Source organism: Cervus canadensis, chromosome 32 (assembly GCF_019320065.1).
Source record: "Cervus canadensis isolate Bull #8, Minnesota chromosome 32, ASM1932006v1, whole genome shotgun sequence".
NCBI lineage: Eukaryota > Metazoa > Chordata > Mammalia > Artiodactyla > Cervidae > Cervus > Cervus canadensis.
The window spans coordinates 953,886-967,963 of NC_057417.1; the positions used below are offsets into that span (position 1 = coordinate 953,886).

Genomic DNA, 14,078 nt, shown 5'->3' on the forward strand with positions numbered 1-14,078 from the left:
ATTCACCATCTGCAGTGATTTTGGAGCCCAGAAAAATAAAGTCTGACACTATTTCCACTGTTTCCCCATCTATTTCCCATGAAGTGATGGGACCAGATGCCATGATCTTAGTTTTCTGAATACTGAGCTTTAAGCCAACTTTTTCACTCTCCTCTTTTACTGTCATCAAGAGGCTTTTTAGTTCCCCTTCACTTTCTGCCATAAGGGTGGTGTCATCTGCATATCTGAGGTTATTGATATTTCTCCCGGCAATCCTGATTCCAGCTTGTGCTTCTTCCAGCCAAGCGTTTCTCATGATGTACTCTGCATATAAGTTAAATAAGCAGGGTGACAATATACAGCCTTGAGATACTCCTTTTCCTATTTGGAACCAGTCTGTTGTTCCATGTCCAGTTCTAACTGTTGCTTCCTGACCTGCATACAGGTTTCTCAAGAGGCAGGTCAGGTGGTCTGGTATTCCCATCTCTTTCAGAATTTCCCACAGTTTATTGTGATCCACACAGTCAAAGGCTTTGGCATAGTCAATAAAGCAGAAATAGATGTTTTTCTGGAACTCTCTTACCCCTGCTGCCTCCAGGGAAGGAAACCCACCCTTGGCCCCGCCCCCACCATGACGCAGGCGCACGTGACGCGCGCCGGCGCGCGCTGTTTCCGGAAGTCGCCCCCGCGGCCTCTGCCGTGGCTGCCAGCGCTGTCGCCGCGGAACTTCGGGAGTGGAACGGTCGAGGCGGGCCCGGGCGGGGCCGGAGGCCTGGCCACTCCGCAGAATGGAGATAATCAGGAGCAGTGCGTGTCCGCTGTGCACCTCCCCGCGTCCTCGTGGCACTTCCTCACCCGGCCTGCTAGGCCCGCAGCGCGGCAGGTCTACTTGACCCGGCCTGGGGCAGAGGCAGCCCCCTCAGGGGTGTGCTCCCCTTTTGCGCTTCTTGGGGCCTTGTTCGTCTTTGGCCCGTGCACCCCTCGGGGCTTACATCCCTCGGGTCTGTGCACCCCTTAGGGACTTGTCCTCTCATCCCAGGATCCTTGGCAGCTCCCCTTCCCTCCTTCCCTATCCCCCTAGTAACCCCTGGGCAGAAAGCCAGGCCACCGGTTCTGAGCCTCTTCTCGGTTTCTCCGCAGATTTTAAGAGTAATCTCCACAAAGTGTACCAGGCTATAGAGGAGGCCGACTTCTTCGCCATCGATGGGGAGTTTTCAGGTATCCCTCGCTTGCAAGCTCGAGGCTGGCACCCTGCAATGCATAGCCAAGCCTCCTCCTGCCCGCCACCCCCACCCCCCACCCCCGCGCCCTCCTGACCCCTGGCCTGGGCTTATACCTGCTGGTCTCTCCTCCCTGTTTGAGTTTTCTGGGTCAGGTTGCATGAGTCTCCACGTTTCCTCTTAAACGTTTCAAAAGCACGAAAGAGGTGCGGTGGCTTTCCTGATTGGGTTTGTGGTTGTTGGAACTCTGAGGGCTGCAGATAAGAGACTACGGTTTTGATGCTGCTTAAAAACAGCTGGACAGGTGTGGGACAGCGCTGGAGAGTTAGGGGGTCAGGCCTTTTTTGATGTGTGGTGAAATACACATAGCATAAAATGTATCCTTTTAACCATTTTTAAGTGGTTTTAAAGTTAAGTGACATGTAGAGCTTTAACACTGGAGTGCCACCATCCCCTCCGTCCATCTCCACAGAACTTTTTCATCTTCCAGAACTGAAACTCTACACATTGAACAGTAATTCCCAGCTCCTCCCTCCCCTCTGCCTCTAGCAATCATTGTTTCTGTCTCTATGAATTTGACTAGTTTAGACATTTGCTCTAAGAGGACTCAGAATATTTGTGCTTTGTGGCTGACTTTAGGGTTGGACTTCTGCAGATAAATGAGGGTATTCCTTTAGGCATTAGTGAACGTGTTCACTGCCTGCCTTGGCGTGGGTGTACACATGTATCTAGTACTTAGATTAGTGTAACTAACAGTTATAATTGCAAGGTTCTTTTTTTTTTTTTTTTGGATCAGAGATATCCAATTTTTGGTAAAGATAGCCGTTTTTGCTACAAGTTGTGCTTGTTTCAAAGACTTCAGCTCTTTCTAAAGGAATCCATGCTGGGCATAACTTTGTTTTTACTGGGCATAATCCATTACTGGATTATAACTGCTTAATTATATATATATATAGTTATATAAATAATGGTATATAATTATAATTACTGAATTATGATCAACCAATTATGTCAGTTTCAAGTGTATAACAGTGATTTGATATTTTTATACATTATGGATTGGTTACCTCGCTAAGTCTAGTTACCATTTGTTACCATACAAAGTTCTTGTCAGCTATATTATTGGCTATATTCTCTGTGCTGTGACTTACTTATTTTATAAGTGAAAGTTTGTACCTCTTAAACTCCTTTACCTATTTGGCCTCCCCCCTCCCCCCCCAACTCCCCTCCTTCACTCTGGCAACCATCAATTTACTCTCTGTATCAATAAGTCTCTTTCTGTTTCTTTTTTCTTTTTTTTTAAGATTTTATCAGTAAATGAAATCATCAGTATTTGCCTTTCTTTGTCTGACTTATTTCACTCACTTAGCATAGTACCTTCTAGGTCCATCCATATTACAAGGTTTTGTTTTTTTTTTTCTTTTTTATGGTTGAATAATATTTCTTTACACAAATTCTTTGCAATCCCATGGACTGTAGCCCGTCAGGCTCCTCTATCCGTGGAATTCTCTAAGCAAGAATACTGGAGTGGGTAGCTATTCCCTTCTCCAGGGGATCTTCTCAACCCCTGGTCTGCCACATTGCAGGCAGATTCTTTACCATCTGAGCCATCAGGGAAGCCCCATGTATGCATATATATGCGTGTATACACACACACACACACACACATTTATAGCATCTTTACATATATATAGGATCTTTATCTTTTCATTTATCCTTGGACACTTAAGTTGCTTCTATCTTTGCTATTTTAAGTAATGCTGTAGTGACCTAGGGATGTATATGTCTTTTTCAGTTAGAATTATTGAAGAAAAAATAATTTTTGTTTTCTTCTGATGAATATCCAGAAGTGGAATTTCTGGATCATATGTTAGTTCTATTTTTAATATTTCGAGGAAGCTTTATACTGTTTTCTATGGTGTCTGCACCAATTGACATTCCCGCCAACAGTACATGATAGTTTCCTTTTCTCCACATCCTTGCCAACATTTGTTATTTCTTGTGTTTTTGAGAATGGCCATTCTGACAGATGTGAGGTGGTATCTCAAGATTGCTGTGGTTGTTTGGGGTCTTTTGTGGTTCTATACAAATTTTAGGATTATTTGTTTAGTTCTGTGAAAAATGCCGTAGGTATTTTGATAGAGATTGCATTGAATCTATAGATTGTTTTGGGTAATATGGGCATTTTAACAGTATTAATTCCTCCAGTTCATGAGCGTTTCTGTTTTTCATGTTTTCTTCAATTGCTTTCACCAGTGTCTTATAATTCTCAGAGGACAGGTCTTTCACCTTGGTTAAATATACTCCTAGGTGTTTTATTCTTTTTGATGCAATTGTCAGTGGGATCGTTTTTATAATTTCTCTTTTTGATGGTTTGTTATTAGTGTATAGAAATTTACAGTGGATTTCTGAATATTAGTTTTGTATCCTGCAACTCTGCTGAATTCATTTATTAGTTCTAATAATTTTTTGGTGAGATATTTATAGGGTTTTCTTTATTTGAAATCTGTTTTAGATACTGAAACTGTCCATTCTCAAATTGAAACATTTGTATCTCTGAATTATTTATTACAGGGTTTGGCTTGTTAGCCTGCGAAATTCATGCTAATTTTGAAAAAGTGAAATAAAGAGCACTTCCAGTTAGTTTTAATTCATAAAAATAAGAAATTATAGAGCCATTGAATAGTTGACTGACATTTTCTGTTAGCATTTACTAATAGGTTAAAATTTTTTTTCTTAAAATCTAGGAATCAGTGATGGACCTTCAGTCACCGCATTAACAAATGGTTTTGACACTCCAGAAGAAAGGTATCAGAAGCTTAAAAAGGTAAGTGGGTGTGCTAGAAAATCTTATTTTTTTTTCCCATGTTGGTCTTGCATATGTTAAATTATAGAGGAATAAAATCATCAAGCTTGCTTATTAACTTCTCAACCCCAGCTATGAATTGATATTTAGTGGTATTTAAAACAACAGCAAAAATAATTGTTTGCTGGAAAACATTTTGGGGAAGGTTTAGTATTTTCATTGTTAATTTCATTTACAGGAAATATGATGTGGTTATTTCAATCATTTGGAAATAGGTTTACTATGATGCTCTGGATGATGCATAAGTGCTTAGTTGGGAAAAATATTAAGAAATATTCATAAATTAATAATGCTTCTGATAGATAATCTATAATCGGTTTGGATCAGAAGTATTCTGCCAAAGTCAAGTAGAATAATCAGAAAACCTACCTGATTGCAAATACTGTTGCTCATGTCGACTATACAGCATTGTTTTGACAGATATTTTATTTCCCTTTTCCAGCATTCCATGGACTTTTTGCTGTTTCAGTTTGGCCTTTGCACTTTTAAGTATGACTACACAGATTCAAAGTAGGTTGTTTTAACAAGTGGTGGGAATTCTTTTGTCATGGCATAATGTAACACCCTAAGTCTCCTTTTATCTTATTTTCCCCAGGTATATAACAAAGTCTTTTAACTTCTATGTTTTCCCGAAACCCTTCAATAGATCCTCACCAGATGTCAAATTTGTTTGTCAGGTTAGTAGTATAACTGAGTTTTTTTTTTTTTTTTTCTGTTATGAATCCCTGATGAAGCTGTGTGGAAACGTGGAATCAGAATTCTCTTTAAAATTTGGTTCTATAACCAACTTTGCACTTTGGGCAAATCACTTTACCTCACTGACCTTCAGTTTTTGGATTATAAATAAATTATACTCCCATCTTTCCTTTGACCTGAGAGTGAGTTAAGGAGTAAGATGTAAGAGACAGGCAGAGGGAAATGGGAACATGAACTTTATTATAAGTAGAGCTGAATTTGAGACCATGACTTCGTACTGTGGCTCTTTGGGGGATGTTTTTTATTGTCTTACCCCTGAACTGAACCTACAGATTAGGACCTGCAGGTTTTTTTCCCAACCCCATTTTCACTGCACGCCTCTTCAAGGGTAGACCTTTATTTTCTGGAGGAGCAGAGTATGTGTGTATCCTCTTTGAAAAGAGCAAACCTAAAAGTGAAAGTATAGTCACTCAATTTTGTCTGACTCTTTGCAACCCCATGAACGTAGCTCCCAGGGTCCTTAGTCCATGGGATTCTTCAGACAAGAATACTGGAGTGGGTTGCTGTGCCCTCCTCCAGGGGATCTTCCCAACCCAGGGATCGATCCCAGGTCTCCTGCATCGCAGGCAGATTCTTTACTGTCTGAGCCACTAGGGAACCCAGAAGGGGCTAAGTTACATGTGCTCGGTTTCTTTTCCCAAGCTTACCAGTTAGGAAAGAGGGTAGAAAAAGACCACTGTTGCCTCCTGAGGAGGAAAGGGCTGACTTTATGAGCCAAGGTGAGGATTCAGGGAGGGTCCCCTTTAGAATGGCCAGTTCAGAGTTGTAGCTGATCTGGTGGACATTCGGTGAATGTCAGCTTCCCCTTTCTGCTCTCTTAATAATCTGATTAACGAATAAGGAGATCATTGATCTCTATTGATAAGGACAGTGTGAATTAGTGTCTATCATATGGATATGTGATGAAACCTGAGTTTTGGTCTTCTCTTCCTTATAATCTTATGTCTGAGCTTCTCTCCCTGGAGTAACATTAGTTCCTTTGAGTCTTCCCATCTGTCCCTTTTCCTGCATCTAAGTAGTAATGCAGTTAAGAAAGCCTGGAGGGTAGGCTTCTGAGTGATTGAGTCATGTCAGATTCTCTCTGTAATAAGGCAGGATGTAAACAAATGAAGCAGCATTCATTGTATGTCAGGAGCTGGAGAGAAGGTAATTTTACTTTTGTATCCAGTATTTTCTTAAATTAGCAGATAAACCATAGTTGATATTTCTTTACTTTGCAATAAGCTCAGTTCAGTTGCTCAGTCATGTCTGACTCTTTGCAACCCCATGGACTGCCACACGTGAGGCCTCCCTGTCTATCACCAACTCCTGGAGTTTACTGAAACTCATGTCCATTGAGTCGGTGATGCCATCCAACCTCAGGTGGATGTCTCATCCTCATTTAACAGCTATTTACCAGTCACATGAGTATAGAATACTTCATTAAATGGTATTTGTAAATTTTCTCTGAGAAAGATAGGTTCAGTTTGGACATTTGTATGGATGTAGTTTTCCAGTGGTAGCAGGAAAAGACAGTTCCTTAAAGTGGATTCCATGGTTTTAGCCAGGAATTAATCAAATGCACACAGTGGCAGTGAGACATCTTAGGGATGACAGTATGTTCTAAAAGACCAACACAAACACAACTGGAGACAAGTCAGAAGAACCCTACCCATCACACAAAATCATCCTGTGACTACACCTGGAACACTTCATGCAGTCCTGATAGCCAGCCACTCCTTAAAAAAAGGAAAACATCATAGACTTGAAGACAGGCCAGAGATTAATGGGCTCAAATGGTGCGGTTCTCTGTTCTGGAAAAACAAAGGCAGAGAAGAGGTTGAGACTCAGTAAGTAAACTTGGCAATTGTATGGATAAGGTAAATGACAGTATCTTTGAATTTTTTTCTGGTCCTCCATCTAAGGTGGATTTTGTCTTGTTTAAAAATCTATGCCTGCAGCAGAGTCGCATCTTTAAAGGAACTTAGCTTCTAGAGTCGGTGAGTAGGGTGAAGATTGTGTCTAGTTAAAAATTGATCTTGAAAAGCTTTTATTATCCTTAAAGCAGGGAAAATTGGGGGGCAAGACAACTTCCTGTGCTGTCTGAAAACTAAGTATCTGTACACACAGTGAGCCACGCACACTAGGCAGGATGTGGAGGAATGATGCCCTGAGAGCCATGCACACGCCTGCAGCGCGTGTCCGTCCAGGTGAATTGCAAGGCGTCTGCATTGTCTTCACTTCCTGTTTCTTCTGTTCTTTTTTCTGCCTGAACATCTGTAGTTGAGTTCATGGAAGAAAATACATACATGGTCGTGAAAAGTCAAGACACTGCTGCTGTCTATAGAGTAAAAAATGTTGTTTTTAAATCCCCTCTTCCCCCATGCCACTTCTTTCCCCATTTCACTCCTTTTGTGCCATATATACGTATACTCCTGTGTCTACATATATATATATACACACACACACACAAACACAATTTTAGTTTTTTCCTTTAATATACACAGAATCATAACATTCATATTTTATATAACTTGCATTTTCCATTTAACACAATGTCTTCATATTTCATAATACAGGTGTATTATAATTTATCTAATTGGAATTGGAAAGTTTTCCAGTGGCTCCCTATTTTAAACAGTGGTATAGTCAGTGTCCATGTGCATGTGTCTTGGTTGTATATAGGAATTTTTTTTTTTTTTGACCGAATCAACATATGTTTTTAAGCTATTTTTTAAATTTATTTTTAATCGGACGATAGTTGCTTTACAATGCTGTGTTGGTTTCTGCCGTACAATAACATGAATTAGTCATAAGTGTACATATGTCCCCTCCCTCTTGAACCTCCCTCCCCTTCCTCCCCCACCCCATCCCACCTCTCCAGGTTGTCACAGACTAAGTTTCAGGTTGAACTCCAGGAATGTGTTTATAGGATAGCTTTCCTATGAGGGGAATTGATGAGTCATAGAACTTATAGATTTAAAATTTTGATAGATGCCTCAAATTGTCCTCTCTAATATCTATGCTCATCTTTTGAATCCTGAAAATGGTACATTTAGAACAAACCAAAGATAGTGTTTAGTATATTATAAATAAAGTTTGTTGATTTGAAGTGTTTTTTCTTTATTATGGTAAAAAAAAAAAAATCCATAACCTAAAATTTACCATTTTAAGAGGCTTTAAATTCAGGGGCATAGAGTACATTTTCTTGTGCAGTCTAAAGAGTATTATTTGAGTAGAAAATAAATAGCTTGAAAAAGGGGATACGTGATCTCTGACTCTGATTTTTAAAGAAGAAAGTTAGGATGGAGTCTAGTGACAGGAGGGGTAAAAACGCCTTTCCATAAGCCATCTTTTGGTGTCTCTGTCAGTGATGGGTATTAGGGGAGCAGAGTTAAGAGTACTCAGGCATGGAAGGTAGAGGGGCTTGTGGCCCAAGTCAGAAGGCACTGGGTCTTATTTCAGAACAGGATGAAAAAGGAAGATATAGGGGAAATGGTTGCTTATTTCACATCACAGAAAACCTGGACATGATAGAAAATGATGTGTCTGTATCTGTGTGTGTGTGTGTGCATGCATGCACATACCCATGTATATTTGATTAGGTTGCTCATAGTTTAAAAGAACTGGTGTCAAGTAATAAAGATACATAAAGTACATAAAAGTATATATAATATATAAAACCTTTTAACCTAAGATTAAAAATAAGTAAGTGAAAAATTCGAAGAAAAGAGAAATGAGGGTGTGATTACTGTGTTATGATTAGAACACAGAATTCATGCCAAAGAAAGTCTTACCTGCTTGTCTCTGAGCTTCCTACCAGCCAAGACAAGGGGGAAACACACCGTCAGTTCTGTGGTCCAAAGGATCAAAATGGACCAGGACTTAGGACCAGTTCAGCTTTCCTCAGAGTAGAGACCCCAAGACATTTCCCTTTCTGTTATCATGGTATTAGTCACTCAGTCATGTCTGACTCTTTGTGACCCCATGGACTGTAGCCTGCCAGACTCCATGGAATTCTCCAGGCAAGAATACTGGAGTGGGTAGCCATTCCCTTTTCCAGGGGATCTTCCTGACCCAGGGATTGAACCCAGGTCTCCTTAATTGCAGGCAGATTCTTTATCATCTGAGCCACCAGGGAAGCCCTCTGTGTAGACGACGTTGTCTTCAGCAGCATCTCTAAAGTGGATATGGTAATGAGCTTACTGGAACTGGCAGAGCATCCTCAGTCTAGACTGATGGTGTAACATCAAGTGAGGCTCAGGAAGGGCTGCTCTATAAAGGGTCAGATTTAACTGTTCTACCTTCAGTTACTTCAGGAATGTCCAACTCTTTGAGACCCCATCGACTGCAGCATGCCAGGCTTCCCTGTCCATCACCAACTCACGGAGCTTGCTCAAACTCATGTCCATCGAGTCGTGATACCATCCAGCCATCTCATCCTCTGTTGTCCCCTTCTCTTCCTGTCTTCAATCTTTCCCAGCATCAGGGTCTTTTCCAATGAGTCAGTTCTTTGTATCAGGTGGCCAAAGCATTGGAGTTTCAGCTTCAGCATTAGTCCTTCCAGTGAATATTCAGGACTGATTTCCTTTCAAATGGACTGGTTGGATCTCCCTTGGACTTGCTGTTCAAGGGACTCTCAAGAGTCTTCTCCAGCACCACAGTTCAAAAGCATCAATTCTTTGGCACTCAGCTTTCTTTGTAGTCCGATTCTTACATCCATACCTGACTACTGGAAAAACCATAGCTTTGAATAGATGGAACTTTGTTGGCAAAGTAACGTCTCTGCCTTTTATTTTATTTATTTATTTATTTTACGTCTCTGCCTTTTAATATGCTGTCTAAATTAGTCATAACTTTTCTTCCAAGGAGCAAGTGTCTTTTAATTGGCTGCAGTTATCATCTACAGTGATTTTGGAGTCCAAAATCATGGGACTGGATGCCATGATCTTCGTTTTTTGAATGTTGAGTTTTAAGCCAGCTTTTTCACTTCTCCCTTTCACTTTCATCAGGAGGCTCTTTAGTTTCTTTTTAGTATGTTAAAAAGCAGAGATATTACTTTGCCAACAAAGGTCCGTCTGGTCAAAGCTATGGTTTTTCCAGTAGTCATGTATGTTTGTGAGAGTTGGTCTATAAAGAAAGCTGAGCACTGAAGAATTGATGCTTTAGAACTGTAGTGTTGGATAAGACTCTTGAGAGCCCCTTGGACAGCAAGGAGATCCAGCCAGTCCATCCGAAAGGAAATCAGTCCTGAATATTCATTGGAAGGACTGATGCTGAAGCTGAAACTCTAATACTTTGGCCACCTGAAGCGTAGAGCTGACTCATTGGAAAAGACCCTGATTCTGGGAAAGATAGAAGCGGGGAGGAGAAGGGGATGACAAAGGATGAGATGGTTGGATGGTATTGCTGACTCAATGGACACGAGTTTGAGTAAACCCCAGGAGTTGTTGCTGGACAGGGCGGCCTGGTGTCCTGCAGTCCATGGGGCTGCAAAGTCGGATATGACTGAGCGACAGAACTGAATTGAACTGAACACAGTCAAAGGCTTTGGCGTTATCAATAAAGCAGAAGTAGATGTTTTTCTGGAATTCTCTTGCTTTTTAGATGATCCAACAGATGTTGGCTATTTGATCTCTGGTTCTGCTGCCTTTTCTAAGTCCGGCTTGAACATCTGGAAGTTCATGGTTCACATACTGTTGAAGCCTGGCTTGGAGAATTTTGAGCATTACTTTGCTAGCGTGTGAGATGAGTGCAATTGTGTGGTAGTTTGAATATTCTTTGGTATTGTCCTTCTTTGGGATCGGAATGAAAACTGACCTTTTCCAGTCCTGTGGTCACTGCTGAGTTTTCCAAATTTGCTGGCATAATGAGTGCAGCACTTTCACACATCATCTTTTAGGATTTCAAATAGCTCAACTGGAATTCCATCACCTCCACTAGCTTTGTTTGTAGTGATGCTTCCTGAGGACCACTTGACATCACGAATTCTAGGATGTTTGGCTCTAGGTGTGTGATCACACCATCGTGGTTATCTGGGTCATGAAGATATTTTTTGTATAGTTCTGTGTATTTTTGCCACCTCTTTTTAATATTTTCTGCTTCTGTTAGGTCTGTACCATTTCTGTCTTTTACTGTGCCCATCATTGCATGAAATATTCCCTTGGTATCTCTAATTTTCTTGAAGAGATCTCTAGTCTTTCCCATTCTATTGTTTTCCTCTATTTCTTTGCATTGATCACTGAGGAAGGCTTTCTTATCTCTCCTTCCTGTTCTTTGGAACTCTGCATTCAAATGGGAATATCTTTCCTTTTCTCCTTTACCTTTAGCTTCTCTTCTTTTCTCAGCTATCTGTAAGACCTCCTCAGACAACCATTTTGCCTTTTTGCATTTCTTTTTCTTGGGCAGTCTTGATCACTGCCTCCTGTACATGTTACAAACCTCTGTCCATAGTTCTTCAGGCTTTCTGTCTATCAGATCTAATCCCTTGAATCTATTTGTCACTTCTAGTGTATAATCGTAAGGGATTTGATTTAGGTCATACCTTAATGGTCTAGTGGTTTTTCCTACTTTCTTCAATTTAAGTCTGAATTTGGCAATAGGGAGTTCATGGTCTGAGCCACAGTTGGTTCCTGGTCTTGTTTTTGCTGACTGTTATAGAGCCTCTCCTGGGCTCCGTGGTGGCTCAGACAGTAAAGTGTCTGCCTGCAGTGCGGGAGACCTGGGTTCGATCCCTGGGTTGGGAAGATCCCCTGGAGAAGGAAATGGCAACCCACATCCAGTACTCTTGCCTGGAAAATTCCATGGACAGAGGAGCCTGGAGAGCTACAGTCCATGGGGTCGCAAAGAGTCAGACACGACTGAGCGACTTCACTTTCACTTTCTTTCATAGATCCTCTCCATCTTTGGCTGCAAAGAATATAATCAGTGTGATTTTGCTATTGACCATCCGGTGATGTCCATGTGTAGAGTCTTCTCTTGTGTTGTTGGAAGAGGGTATTTGCTATGACCAGTGTGTTCTCTTGGCAAAACTCTATTAGCCTTTGCCCTGCTTCATTTTGTACTCCAAGGCCAAATTTGCCTGTTACTCCAGGTGCTTCTTGACTTCCTACTTTTGCATTCTAGTCCCCTGTGATGAAAAGGACATCTTTTTTGAGTGTTAGTTCTAGAATGTCTTGTAGGTCTTTATAGAACCATTCACCTTCAGCTTCTTCAGCATTATTGGTTGGGGTATAGATTGGATTACTGTGTTATTGAATGGTTTTCTTTGGAAATGAACAGAGATCATTCTGTCGTTTTTGAGATTGCACTCAAGTGCTGCATTTCAGACTCTTGTTGACTGTGAGGGCTACTCCATGTCTTCTAAGGGATTCTTGCCCACAGTAGTATATATAATTGTCATCTGAGTTAAATTCACCCATTCCAGTCTCTTTTAGTTCACTGATTACTAAAATGTCACTGTTCCCTCTTGCCATCTCCTGTTTGACTGCTTGTAATTTACCTTAATTCATGGACCTAACAGTCCAGATTCCTATGCAGTATTGCTCTTTATAGCATCAGACTTTACTTCCATCACCAGACACATCCACAACTGGGCATTGTTTTCTCTTTGGCTCAGTCTCCTCATTCTTTCTGGAGTTATTTCTCCACTTCTCTCCAGTAGCATATTGGACACCTACTGACCTGGGAATTTCATTTTTCAGTGTCATATATCTTTTTCCGTTTTCATACTGTTCATGGGGTTCTCAAGGCAAGAAATTGGAGTGGTTTGCCATTCCCTTCAGTGGACCACGTTTTGTCAGAACGCTCCACCATGACCCTTGCGTCTTGGGTGGCCCTCCACAGCGAGGCTCATGGTTTCATTGAGTTAGACAAGGTGGTTCTGACTTAAAACGAAAATAAAATTAGAGAAGCTCAGTGAAGTTTTCCACCTTCAGTCAGTTGAGTAAGGACTTTGTGAAAATTTTTCCATTCTTGTGTATTATTACTTGCTTGATATTTTTGCTACATTTACTTATATATTTTGACTTTGAGATATGTGTTTAGTAAGTCTCTTTACTGGGAATTTTTCTGTATTATGATGTTGAATGTAAAGAACATCCAGTTAAGATTTTGGGCTTCCAGAATCTAAGTTGAAGTGAATATTGATACCTTATAATTTGCACATTTTTTCCCTTAAACTTGAACCTGGGGTGAGATAATAGAAATACATTTAATTTTTATTCAGGAGTTTCCTGCCTCTTGGGAGAACATATGTTCACCCAGTAAGATTTTCTTAAATGTTGGGTAACAAAGGATATTTGTCTTACAAACTATAAGGGAGAAGCCCAGATAGTTGAAGTGAATGAATGGACAGTTCAGCAGCCATGGAGTAGAAGCCCCTTGTTCTCTGACCCATGGCATGCTACCCCCTTGCCTGGTTGCCTTCGTTTACTCCCCAGAGTTCTTTCTCTGCTTATGTTCACACACTTGCCATGAACATCACTGAAATGCATGTTCTATTTACTCTTGTTTCAGAGCTCAAGCATTGACTTTCTAGCAAGCCAAGGATTTGATTTTAATAAAGTTTTTCGCAACGGTAAGATTACACGTGACCTCTCTTCAGAGCTTGTAAATCTGGATTCGGTTGAGAATTCTCTCTCTGTGCATACTGTCTGAGACAGGGTCTCAGATTTCCATTCCAGCCTGTGCAGCCGTTAGAGTTTTTATTGTGCCCCGCTGTTGGAGGCCTGGCCCAGCATGAGTGGCACAGGAGAGGCGCTGCTGCCTCATTTGGCTCTGATGAGGCCTCTCGAGCCCCCAGTTGGGTGGGGCTTGTGCTGTCACTGGTGTGACTCAGTCGCCTGGCAGACTCCCTGTGGGGTATGTGTCCCTGTTGTCTTCCACTGAGACAAGTGGTCCAGTGTCGTATTTTCAAAATCGGCCATGTTTCAATAATACTGTGATGGTCTTTGGAGGAAAAAATTCAGTTTTGACGGCTAACTTGCTGGGTAATGTGCTGACCAGCAACCTGGCAGGGTAGGGGGACCAAGTCCAAGTCCTTATCCCCAGCGTAGGGCATGATCCCTCAGAGAGGTGATTGTTAAATATTTAATTAATGAACACTGGACGTTCAAGCACGTCAGAGTGGTTTTGTTTTCCTCCATTCATTTACTTCCCGAAAAGTGCCTGGGAAAGCCTCTGTCGTTCCCAGCAGTATTAAGTGCCTGCTGCTCTAAGGTCAGTAGCTACTTTTCATTTAATTATTCTTGTAAACTGCTTTCTTTCCCATGGTGGAT

The 14,078-nt window shown here is 41.2% G+C and overlaps 2 protein-coding genes across 3 annotated transcripts in view; both read left to right on the top strand.

Moving 5' to 3' along the window:
- Window positions 1-14,078, top strand: part of LOC122432858 (poly(A)-specific ribonuclease PARN-like) — an 853,726-nt gene that overhangs the window by 712,797 nt on the left and 126,851 nt on the right.
- PARN (poly(A)-specific ribonuclease) lies at window positions 628-13,473 on the top strand. Of its 2 annotated transcripts, none has more exons than XM_043455135.1 (6): window positions 628-786; window positions 1,120-1,197; window positions 3,941-4,026; window positions 4,508-4,575; window positions 4,661-4,742; window positions 13,318-13,473. In XM_043455135.1, exons 1-6 carry the CDS (start codon window positions 768-770, stop codon window positions 13,456-13,458), a joined length of 474 nt encoding a protein of 157 aa, XP_043311070.1. In that variant the 5' UTR covers window positions 628-767; the 3' UTR covers window positions 13,459-13,473. The 2 variants fall into 2 exon arrangements, with proteins under 2 accessions (XP_043311070.1, XP_043311071.1); XM_043455136.1 differs by having other exon boundaries at window positions 629-786; window positions 3,947-4,026.